General features: G+C 47.4%; 1 protein-coding gene across 1 annotated transcript in view; it reads right to left on the bottom strand.

The window, feature by feature from the left end:
• Positions 1-224: 224 nt before the first annotated feature.
• Positions 225-12,127, bottom strand: part of Slc16a2 (solute carrier family 16 member 2) — a 112,846-nt gene continuing 100,943 nt past the window's right edge. Inside the window, exons 3-6 of the mRNA XM_005086543.4 lie at positions 10,777-11,227; positions 9,218-9,361; positions 4,455-4,683; positions 225-2,755 (exon numbers count right to left, since the gene is read on the bottom strand). Coding sequence (XP_005086600.1) covers positions 2,535-2,755; positions 4,455-4,683; positions 9,218-9,361; positions 10,777-11,227 — 1,045 coding nt within the window. The 3' untranslated portion in view covers positions 225-2,534. The remainder of the gene's footprint in view (positions 2,756-4,454; positions 4,684-9,217; positions 9,362-10,776; positions 11,228-12,127) is intronic.

Genomic DNA, 12,127 nt, shown 5'->3' on the forward strand with positions numbered 1-12,127 from the left:
TTATTTGTGAAATAACCACGTTTCCCGTTAAAGAGTGCAGTTACCATTTCAGTCTGAAACAGTTTTCCCCCAGTTCCTCTCTTCCACTGTCAGCTTTCCCCGGAGTGCAGAGAACCAGGCAGAAATACTGTTTGGAATGAGGCTTCAATTGCGAAGCCAACTCTCCTGCTGTTAACTAGGTTAAAACGACGACCCCCTTGTAGGCAACATACATACTCAAACCAAACGTTTAGATCTGTTTATTTTGTTCCAAACCCCGTGAGGATTTAAATGTCCCAGGTCTCAAGCTCTGAAGTTTTGTTCGTTCCTTTAGTTTTAACTGTGGTGCCGAAGAGGTTGCTTCCTACTCTAAACAGTAATACTGTGATGCTTGGGCCGTACAACAGTCTTTCAGAAAGCACACAAGCCCACACGTGCACACACACATGCGTGAGAAAAGGAAATGGACGCCCTGCCAACGCTAGGTGACACCCGAATGGGCAGATCTGGGACCTGTGTCTTTCCTTCATCTGGAGAGAAGTGAGTGGCAGCCTGATCCTTAAGAGCTATCTAGCCGTGAACAATGAAGGAGCCCCTGCACACTCACTGCCCCCTCCCCAAGTGGCCTGGAGGGGTGGGGCAAGGAGGAATGGACGCAGAGGCACTGTTGCTCTCGTACTTTCAATGGCCTCTCTTGGGAGTCGCAGGGCTCCTGGGGCCCAGCTTCTCCTGTTCCACAGATGCTTGAGCTGACAGGACAGTAACTCCACCCCTTCCTGTCCTCAGAGCCAAGAACCAATGGGTTTTCCTTTGGGGAGTTGATAAGAGCTGGACTGGGACCAGCGGAGGGGGGCTCAGGACTTTGGCCTTGAATGAAACATCAGAGGCCAACTATGCCCCAGCTGCCTGTTAGTAACGGAAAATCTCATGTGTGGGGACCATTGTATTCTTTGGAGCCCCTCAGAGCAACCTCATCCTCCTGGCCTTGGGATGACCCTGGCTTGGGGTGGCAAGTTATTGTTGGGTCCAAGTAACAGCCAGGGGTGCCTGGCAAAAGATGATGAAAGGTTGGGTACAGGAACACAATAAACAAAGGCCTAGAGAGGAGAGAGGCGCACACAAAGACAGGGAAGAGAGAAGCTGAGCTCCTAATGAGGTGAACTGTGCAACTGGACAAGGCTGGCAGTGCCCTTTGCCTCCGGCCAGGGGCACTTGGAATGCTCTGTAGTAAGACTGTTGCCCAGAGCCTGGGTGTAGGGAAGTATCTGGCACCAACTTCAAAGGGATGACGGTGGTCCAGAGCCTACTTTTTCTGGCACCTGTAATGCCCACTCGGCAGAGTGGCCCAGGGTGCCCAGAATGGTGGACAGACTGGGTGGTAAAGGCTAGGGTGGCTTCCCCTTAAAAGAAATTGTCCAACCCTGTGTGCAGTTGCTGCCTATGTCTTTTGGGGATCAAGGTACACAATGAGGATTTTTTTCTTTTTCTTTTCTGGATCAGTTCATTTCCTGGCCTGGCCCAGGTGGAAATATTGACCTGTTATGAAAGTGAGAGATGGAGGAGTTGGTCCTTCACCAAGTTGTTAACCGCAGCACCCCTCCCCCATCCTGCCAGGACCCTGCCATGGCTCCTCCGGTGTCTGATGAGATGAAAGGACTTTCTTCACATTCGACAGGTGGCTACAAGGATGGGAAACTGGGAAGGCCTCTTGGTTAATGTCAAAATTGATGAGTGGTACATGGAACTATGGAGTCTTTAAGATCCCTTCCCTATGCGATACTTGCTCTTCCAGTCCATAATTGTATCAGTTTGAGCCCAAAAATGAGATGTAGCTCTGCCTGAGGTGAGCAGGATTAGTGTTAGTGTTAGGGATGATCTGGGCCAAAATGAAGCTGATTGGCCCAAGCTCTGGGTCCCTCCTTTCTTCAAGCACCTATGTATCTATGACAGCAGTAAGAAATAGGGGGAAGCAAATGAACAGGAGGCAGTAGAGAGGAAATGAAAAGAAGGGAAAAGGGAAGCAGATAGTTAACCAACCATATCATGGGGTGCCACAGAGCCCTTCGGAGCACTGATGCAAAACAAGGTCCTTGTCTCTTTTGGCCTTCCTTCCCATGACCCCCACATGGTTCCCAAGGATGGATGGCAACAAATTCCTCAGCAGAGGCTTGGGTCTCTCCCACTGGGTTCTGGGGACATAGTAGCACCTTTGGCAGTTGATTGTAGTGGGTAACTAACAGGCTGGGGCCAGAGGTTCCCCCTTCCCCCCCAGGGACCTAGAAAGTATATGGAGAGGATCCAAAGGCCAGAGGGTGATCCTATGTTTTCCCAGATCCTGGGAGAAGGGCCTGGCAAGTTTCAAGGCATTCATAGGGAGAATTTGGTTAATGAGTTTGGAACACTGAGAGCGTTGGCTCAGAGGAGATGGTCAGGTGGCTGAAATGCTGTGTGCACAGGTTTGGGAACAAGTGTGCTGGTGGCGAAAATGTAAATGCTGAGCAGGGTGAGGTGGAGGGGTGGGGTGGGGAGGAGCACACAATGGCAGGACAGAGGCATTAAATGGGCTCTTCAGGAGCTGGGGAGCCTGGCAGCAGTTCTCCATTGGGATCGGGATCCTGGGATAACATCTTATCCTTGCTGGAATCTCTTTGCTCTTTCTTGAACATCCTTTGATGCATCAGAGGGACAAAGAAGAGGATGACAGCCCCAATGATAGGGGGTACACCCGCAAAGTAGAAGGCCACATGATAGTCACCAAAGCAGTTTCGGAGGAGGCCTGAAAGGGTCAAGAGACATGAGCTTAGTTCAGCCTTTCCCTGACACCCAGAGGCACTCTCTTGCCCCTTCTGGGAGCCAGCCCAGTGCCAATCAAGAGTGTTGGCCTGTGCTGCCCTGATTCAGGAGCTCCCTCAGCTTCAAGACTAAATGCCCCTGAGGTGAATATTCATTAGTAAAGGCGCTAATGAAACTTCTTTTAAAGTTCCTGTGTTTGTCTTTCATTAAGCTACCAGCCACCTTTCAGTCACTCCTAGGGCTGGAGTTACAAAGGAATTGAGTTCAAAGGACCAAGAGAATGGTTCGTGGTGGACGTCCCCAGCCCCCCTCCCACCCAGATATTGTTCTTGGGGAGCAATTCAGCTGAATTCCTGTTTAATTTTACATTTATTTATCATTACTGTGTGTGTATGACGTGCGTGTGGGCACATGCATTACTTGGTGATCATGCAGAAGTTGGAGGATAACTTTGTGGAGCCGTCTCTCTTTCCATTTTTACATATATCCCAGGGATAAACCTCAGATCAGGAGGCTTGCATGGCAAGCACTTTACAGGCCCCCCGTTGGCCTTTTCTGGGAAGTCTCAGTTGCACTAGGAGGAAGATGAGCTGATGTGTGTATCTTTTTCCAGTTCCAGATGCCCATACCATGAGTGTGTTTGACCTGAGAAGTTACTGTAGAAGCTAATAGGAAGTACTGCATCATGAAGATGAGTACAGAAATACTACCGAAGAAAGCCTAGAAGACCCTTGTCCTTTTGCTTACTCAGGCAATAAGCAAAGTGGACAGAACTGTGAATTCTCTGGCTCTCTTTGGGTGGGTAGAGGCTCCTTTCCTAGTAGAAAATGTTCCCACTGCGCAAGAGCCTTGAGTGAAAGATTTGCCACTATCACACGGTGCTCGCACAATGCCTTGCACATAATTGGTGTTCAAGGAGTGAGTTTTGAATTAGCTCATTTAACAAGGCCGGTAAGTGAACAAATGAGCTGCTGCTCGCAGTAAATCCCTGAAAAGGAGCTGAAGTTCTTTCTCTCTTCACTGGGTTTCTGGCTTCTTGTGCTCCTTTAGGACTCACTATGCTCTTCTGGGAGGGTGGAGGGAGAAATTTGGATGTGGAAATGTCACAGCATCATTTTCCCAGTCCTGGTGTATTTCCTTAATTAAATCGCTACTGTGGGTTCAGTTCCAAAGCCAGTAGAGGAAGAGTAGGAAGTGAAGGGTGTCTATAGTTTTATGAAAGCTGGGGCCAACTTTCTCTTTTATCACTTCCTTGATTCGACTACCTTGACATTAATCATTTCACTGTGGAGAGACTAAAGAGAAATTTGGACCAAAGTCAGTGTGATGTGCATACCTGAAAAAGTATCAGCACTTGGGTGCCTGAGGCAGGAAGATGAAGAATTTCAGGCCAGCTTACTCTACCAGGTCAGCCTAGGCCGCACAGTGATGGAGAAGGCTAACTTTACTTTTCTCTCTACCCTCTAGAAGGAGCCATATTGTCTACAATGAAATGCTAGTGAAACATATACAGCCCATGTCCATGTACTGTTTAATCTCTTCAGTCAGGGGTTTCATGCACTCTAACAAAAATGTTTATACAGAAAAGTAGGGGGAAAGAGGTCCCAAGCAGAGGTACTCCAAAGAGCTAGCGCCCTCCCAAAGAAAACCGGACTCACACCTTCCTCAGGGATCAGCCTTACCTGCAATGGGAGGCCCAGCAATCATCGGCAGGGCCATCATTCCCAGGAGGTAGCCAATGGCCTGTGAAGCCTGCATGGGTCCCACCAGCTCAAATGCAATTGGAGCCATAATGGTGATGAAGAAACCGTCACACAGGCCCAGGAAGAGGCAAACAACGATAAGGCCCCAGAAGTCCTGGCACAGGGGGATCATCATGGACATCAGGCCCAGGAGCAGGAATGAGAGGACCTAGAGAAACAAGAACCTGAAATCACATTTCTTTTCTTAGGCCTTCGTTTCTATCATCTATAAAATGGGACTATGTGGGATGTCAGCAGAGAGAGCAGTTGGAGTATGTTGACTCAAGCGCTGTCTAAGTCCTGCACTGAAGGGTTTGGCCTTTAAGAGAGCCCCTATGTATCTGAATCTAGCAGGATTAAAACATTTTCGAGGGAGGACATTGCCTTGCCCATAGTCAAAGAAGTTGGTCTTTGCGAGGTATTCTAAACAAAGGGAGGAGTCATGATTTCTGCTTTCTGATCCTGAGACAGGATCTGGGATCAAGCTATGTTGGTGTTCTCAGATCAAGGAAGGCATGGGAGGAGGAAGAGAGGAGGAAGGGAAGGCTTGCATGAAGCTTAGATAGGGGTTTCGATGCAAAGTGCAGCTTGTTAAAATGCAGAAGGAGCCAATGTCCATCTTTGTTGGGATAGAATTTAGGAAATACCTGTTCCTGAGAGAGACCATTGGGAGGTTCTCTCAGGTTGAGATCACGGTTGATGTGAACCTCCTCCAGGAGAAGCTATCTTTTGCAAAAGATAGGAAAACATACCCAGGAACACATAGAAGAAACACGAGTCAAATCTGTTTCATGCCCTAAGATTTTCTGTGTTGTTGCTGACAGAGATTTTGTTAGGTTAGGAGCTGTTTTCTGGAGAAGATAATGCCATCTTAATCTTAGAATGTCTTGATGGGAGGCTTTGAACTTGGTCTAGGCCATTTTGAGGCAGTTACATAGAGGCTAGTAATAAGAACTGAGCCACCACAGCTTCTCCTGGAGGAGGTTCACATCAACCGTGATCTCAAATCAGACCCACCTATCAATCAAGCTGATCATGGCAGTAAGAGTTAGTATCATATACCACAAAGGACCCCATTAACTGATCTTAATCATCTGAAATTGCCAACTGTTGTATCTAACTCTTAGGCTCCACGAGGCCTTGTCAAAGCTCGGAAATTTATACTCCCTCCTCAAACTGGAACGCAGGCTTCAAAAATGGTCTCAAATGAGGTCATTTGGCAGGTTGTTTCTATTTCCATTCTAACGGACTATTCGGGAGCTAGATTCCTGACATGTCTGTTGGCTTTAACAACTGTTAGGGAACTACAGGGTCTACAGGGTGGCTCCTGAGAATCCGAAGCTATGTTCCCTCCTTTCCTTACCCATGCCTAACTTCTTCAGTTGACCTTGAGAGCAAAGGAGGCCGCCAGTCCCTGTGAGAGAGCATCTTGAAAAGCTTAAGAAGCTGGTGGTGCATGCCTTTAATCCCAGCACTCAGGATGGAGAGACAGGTGACTCTCTGTGAGTTCAAGGCCAGCCCTGTCTACAGAGTAAGTTCCAAGACAGCCAGGGCTACACAGAGAAACTGTCAAAAACAAAAAACAAAAAAACAAAAACAAAACCCCAAAACCAACCAAACAAACAAAAACTGAAAAGAAAGAAGCTCATTCATTGTCTTGTGCCTTGGTCCTAAAATACTCAATTTTCTTTCAGAAAAAGTGTGTGTGTGTGTGTGTGTGTGTGTGTGTGTGTACATTTGTGGGCCCAGATACAGGTGTACATGTAGACACACATGTGGGGGTCCAGAAGACAACTCCAAGTGTCAGCTTCAGGAAGGCTGTCTACTTCTTTTGAGAAAGAGTCCCTCAAGCTCACCAATTAGGCTAGGTTGGCTGTCTGTCAAGCCCCAGAGATCCTGCTATCTCTCCCTCCCCAGTGCTGGAATTGCAAGTGAGCATCACTGTGTGTGTGTGTGTGTGTGTGTGTGTGTGTGTGTGTGTGTGAGAGAGAGAGAGAGAGAGAGAGAGAGAGAGAGAGAGAGAGAGAGAGAGAGAGAGCGCATGTGGAGGTCAGAGGACAATTTTGTAGAGTTGGTTCTCTCCTTCCACTTTTGTGTTGGCTCTGAGGATTGAACTCAGGTTGCTGAGCTTGTACGGCAGGCACCTTTACCCACTGAGCCATCTTGCTGTCCCCTCTTTTGTTATTACCAAGGTTTTAAAAACATGGGTTCTGATTTCTGATGATCACACTCAGGTCCCTATGCTTACAAGGAAAGAAAGTAGTTTACTGTCTGAAGCACACCCACCTCAGCCCCAAACCCTCGGGTAATGAAGATGTCTCAGCTATGTTCTAATGTTATATTATTCTAAGTGGTGAAACTGGGTCGAGTATGAGGAAGGAAAGTGGGGGAAATCAGCAGAAGTCCTGGGTTATAGCTCAGCCTCTAAGTAGCTGTGCCTCCATGTCCTGTGGAGCTCCAGCTGCACAAAAGAAAGCAAAAGCAGCCTAGGCCCTGTCTCTCTGCTGGGAACTGTGTGAGAGATGCGTGTGAGCCGTAGCACCAGGCAGGGGCTGCTGCCTCGATGCAAAAGAAAGTTCTGGCTCAGTGCCAGCATGTTCTCATTTTCTGAACTCTCTGGCATCTCGAAGCTGCTAATACTGGCGGGGAAGGTCCATGGTGGGGGACATGTGGAAGGGGATGGAAGAGCACATATACGCCTATACAAAAGCCCCTCAGATAAAGCACTTGCTGATAATTGCACAAGAATTAAACATTTCATAATTTGTTTATCCCAGTCACAAGCTCCTGGCTTGACTTTGGGCAGTTCACTTATCTCTGAGACTTGGGCCTGTTATCCATCACTTAGAGAAAGTTAGGTGTGCTGGTTAGTTTTTTTTTTAAATCAACTTGGCACAAGCCAGGGTTATCTAAAGAAGAGGGAACCTTAATTAAGAAAATGCTCCCATCAGATTGTCTTTTAGGCAAACTCATGGGACTTGTTTTTGGGGGGGAGCGTGGTTTCAAGACAGGGTTTCGCTATACAATAGTCCTGGCTGTTCTGGAACTCACTTTGTAGACCAGGCTGACCTCAAAATTAGAGATCAGCCTGCCTCTGCCTCTCAGGTGCTGGGATGCCTGCCTCTGCCTCTCAAGTGCTGGGATTAAAGGCATGTGCCACCACTGCCCTGCTGCCTATGGAATATTTTATTGATTGATCGAATGTGGAAGGGTCCAGCCCACTGTGTGTGGTGTCAGCTCTGGGCAGATGGTTCTGGGTTCTATAAGAAAGCAGGCTGAGCAAGCCATGGGAAAGCAAGCCAGTAAGCAGCACCCCTCCACGGCCTCTATTTCAGTTTCTGCCCTGACTTCTGACCATGGTGGACTGCAAGCTCTAGAACAAAATAAACCCGTTCCTCCTCAAATTGCTTTTGGTTATGCATGGTGTTTATCCTATCAGCAGAGAGCAAACCAGGACAATAGGATGAGAAGTATGTGGTGCGGCAGCTTAGCTCTGCCACTTTTGTGGAAGAAGCCGGTCTCTCAGTTTCCTTCCGTGTGGTGCTAGGTTGGCCTGGCTGCACTACAAGGGAACTCCATAACTCCAGGGAAGCAGTCACTGGCTTCATATCCTTATCCATGACACCCGATGGCATTTAGGAACTCATTTGGCACTGCCAAAGACCATGGAATCCCCACTACAAATGGTCAGGGCCTAGAAGCAAGTCCAAACTCAACCTCTTTCTGGTGGAGAATTCGTGATCACTTGTGTTCTGTGGCTGCTGTTACTCTTCCACAGGGCTTTACAGTGTGTGGTACTACCTGGCAAGTCTGGTTGTAGGATCAGAAGCATGAGCTGGGCCAGGAAGGTAGTACTACTGCTAGGTAGACAATGAACTACCTGTATTCAAACCAAACAGAATCCAGGTCACACAAAAAGGATCACCAGACTACCTGAGTGGTCGGTCGCTGCCACAGTGTGAGGAAACCTACATCACTGTCAGAAGGACTAAACCAGGCCACCTCTCTATTTGTTTTGATGCTCACCTTTATGATAAGATAGGAAAGGGGAGAATTATTCTCACTGTACAAATAAGGACAGCGAAGGCCAGAGAGAAGGAGTGAGCTTTGGCCTTCGCTGGCATGATTTTGGTGTTCATTGGTAGGATGGAATTTCAGGTTTGTTTGTTTGTTTGCTTGTTTGAGAAAGGGAATTTCTACATAGTCCTGGCTGTCCTGGGACTTGCTAAGTAGATCAAACTGGCCTTGAACTCACATAGATCTGCCCATCTCTGCCAGGGATGGCATTTCAGAGCTAGTGCCTGATGCTAATGAAGTAGCACTGGAAATGTGAGAGGTGATGGACCTGGGCCTGGCCTAGAAGAGAGAAGCACTAGGTTATAGGATGCTTCAAGATAGTATAGGGAAGCAATTAAACAAAACCTTACTTGGGGCCTGAGATTTTCATTTTCATTTTTTTGGGCTATTATTAATACAAAACTACTTGTTATATGTTCTGCAAGGTTCCACATCCACAGTTCTCACTGATATTTACTCCATTGTAGTGAAGCAGGGAGAACAAGGATGACTGTCTTTAAAAGCAGGGGAACTAAGGCTCCGAGAATCTAAGTATCTATCATGTGCAAAGTTGGGGCCCAGAGACCTGCAGTGGCTCACCCTATATCCTATCCCAGAGCCAAGGCTGTGGACAAGGGGACACTCACCTGCAAGTATATCTTCTTAAGTCCAGGAATGGAGTCGCTGATGTGGCCTGACACAAGACGTCCAAGGCCTGAGGTAGCCCCGATACACACCAAGAGCACCCAGGTCTCCTTGATTTCCTTGAATTCGTCTTCCACATATTTCGTCTGAAAAGCATAACACCAGGACCCCCAGAACAGGAGGAGAAAGAGGAACTGACTGGTTAAATGCAGGAATATCCAAGATTTTCTACTACTCACTTCCCTGGACCAGGACAAGAGTCTCCGAATGGAGTAGCACCTCCCTGTATCCCCTAGCCCCAGGAAAAGCTCCATGGCTGCTTCTAGCAATTACAAAGGCTACTTAACCTAGACTCTCTGGAATTTGGACTATTGAGAAACAGTTGACAGGGCTAGGTACTTCCAAGTCTTCTAAGCCCTGACAGGACAAACTACTTAGAAAATCTAGGTTTTCTTCTATGATATCCCCATACATTGACAGACCGAACTATCACGTTACTAGGAGATTAAGGTCCATCATCATCCAGGCAACTCTTTCAAAGTATGCTTTAGGAAATACAAGGTCTACAGGCAGGGGATATAGCTCATGCTTAATAGGGACAAGACCCTGAGTCCCATCCCTAGTGCGCACACACATGCACACAAAACCTCACAGTTTGTAGAATAACAGCTGCTCTATAGTCAACAGTTCTGTGGGTGAGAAAGTCTGGTGGGTGCTGGTTAAACAGAGCTGAATGGGCTTTTAAACTGCAGGGTTTGTCACTATAGTCAAGAGATTACTACATATTACTGATCTAGGGAGTTTTCATACATGCTATTTCCTAAACAAAATCATTTGACCACAGAGACTGACATTCTCCTGAAAAGTCTTTATACAAATCATGCCTTGGGTCATCTGAGCCTCCCATTCCAGTGATGCTTACCCTTCCGAACCCATCTATCCAATGAAACGTTTTGTTTCCAGTCCTTAGGGATTAAAGCCAGGGCCCTGTGCATGCTAGGCAAGGACTTCACCACTGATTTGCTTCTGTAACCCTCCTTTTACTTTTGTTTGAATTATGAGACACACTCTTGATAGTTTTCCAGACTGGATTGAATTCATACTGTAGTCCAGACAGGCCTTGGACTTGCAATTCTCTTATCAGCCTCCCAAGTAGCTGGGATTTCAGGCCTGCACCTCCAGGCCTGGTTTCTATCTGAACTTTTCTCATGGGAGAAGTCGTGGATCATGGGCCTTGGCCTAAGGAACTACCCTCATTTCCCACTGAGGCTGTCTTTGAACCCGTGCTCTTTACTTCTCTGCCAGTTGCCAATCACTCTGTTGTTTCTCTAGTCTTTGTTCCTTTCTTGTTTATTTGTTTTGAGACAGAGTCTTGCTGAGTAGCCTAGGCTCTCATCAAACTCACAACAATCCTTCTACCTCAGTGTCCCAAGTGCTGAGACTATAGGCCTGAGCTACCATGCTTGACTGTTTTATTTCTTTTTCCTAAACTCTGCCCCTTCAATGTCCTCCACCCCCACCCTTTGGGTTCCAGGTGGGTTGAGGTCAGCTTCTTCCTCACCAGGTGTACATAGGGGACGAAGTAGCCGAGGGCAGCAGCAGCGATCCCAAAGGCCCAGATGCGGTAGGTGCGTTGGCGGAACACACGCATGTTGAAGTACTTCCTGAACTGGGCCAGAACACGTTGTCGCAGGGTGTGGGGACCTCTCTTGCTTGGGGTGTCCTGGGAGCTGGGCAGGAGGGGTCGGTAGGTGAGTGAGAGCAGCGTAAGGATAAACATGAAGGTACTCAGCACCTGGAAGGTTTGGGCCAGCTTGATTTTATCCCCCAGCATTTTTATGAGTAAGGGGAACGACATGGAGAAGATGCTACTTCCTGCAGACACCACACCATTGGCTAGACCTAGGCGACGTTGGAAGTAGTGACCCAGGATGACGAGTGATGGTTGAAAGGCGAAGGAGCAGCCACAACCAAAGAGGATCCCGTAGGTGAAGTAGCGCAGGCTTAGGGAGCTGTGGGAGAAACACCAAGAGCTGTTCTCAGTAGCCTGATAGCAATTTGCCTGCCTCCCTTGTTTGTCCTTGGAGACATCTATTCCTTCACCTTTACCCACAGCCCTATTTACCACACCAAGCTGCAGAGCAGCTAGGGAACTTCTGGACCTCACTTTGCAAATGGGGATGCAGAGTTCCTGAGAGGTAATTTTCTTAAAGGAACTCTAGATAAAAAATATGCTTGTCCTTCACTTCTCTCTCTCTCTCTCTCTCTCTCTCTCTCTCTCTCTCTCTCTCTCTCTCTCTCTCTCTCTCTCTCTCTCTCTCTCTCCTGTGTAGCCTTGGCTGTCCTAGAACTCTATAGACAAGGCTGGCCTCGAACTCAGAGACCTGCCTGCCTCTGTCTCTCAACTGCAGGGATTAAAGGTATGCACCACCATGCCCAGCAGCCTTCAATTTTTTAAGACTAGCCAATGGAGTAACTGTGAGGTCAGAACCCAGCCAATGGGGAAAAGACATAGTTGCCACCCAAGTTAGACTAAAAACCAAGCTTATAACATATTCTTTTAATATGTACCAGCTCTTCCAAGTACACCCTCTTGATCAAGAATAAAGTTTGCCTTGTCCAGACACTTAAAAAAAGTTTTGCCTTGGAACACATGTAGTGGCACATACCTATAATCCCAGAACTCAGGAGGCTAAGACAAGAATATCAGGAGTTAGCCTGGGCTACACTGCAAAACTCTGTCTAAAAAAAAAAAAGGCTTGGACTTTAATCCAGATCTGTGTGATTATAGCATCCTATGAAAGAGGATTAGGAAAAAAAAAAAAAGAAAACCAGAACTGGCCTTTGCAGAGGTTAGGTGAGGGGAAAGTAGTTTTGGCTTTCTTCCTACCTAGACACTGAGTAGACTGGGG

The sequence above is a fragment of the Mesocricetus auratus genome, unplaced genomic scaffold (assembly GCF_017639785.1).
Source record: "Mesocricetus auratus isolate SY011 unplaced genomic scaffold, BCM_Maur_2.0 Super-Scaffold_100003, whole genome shotgun sequence".
Classification (NCBI taxonomy): domain Eukaryota; kingdom Metazoa; phylum Chordata; class Mammalia; order Rodentia; family Cricetidae; genus Mesocricetus; species Mesocricetus auratus.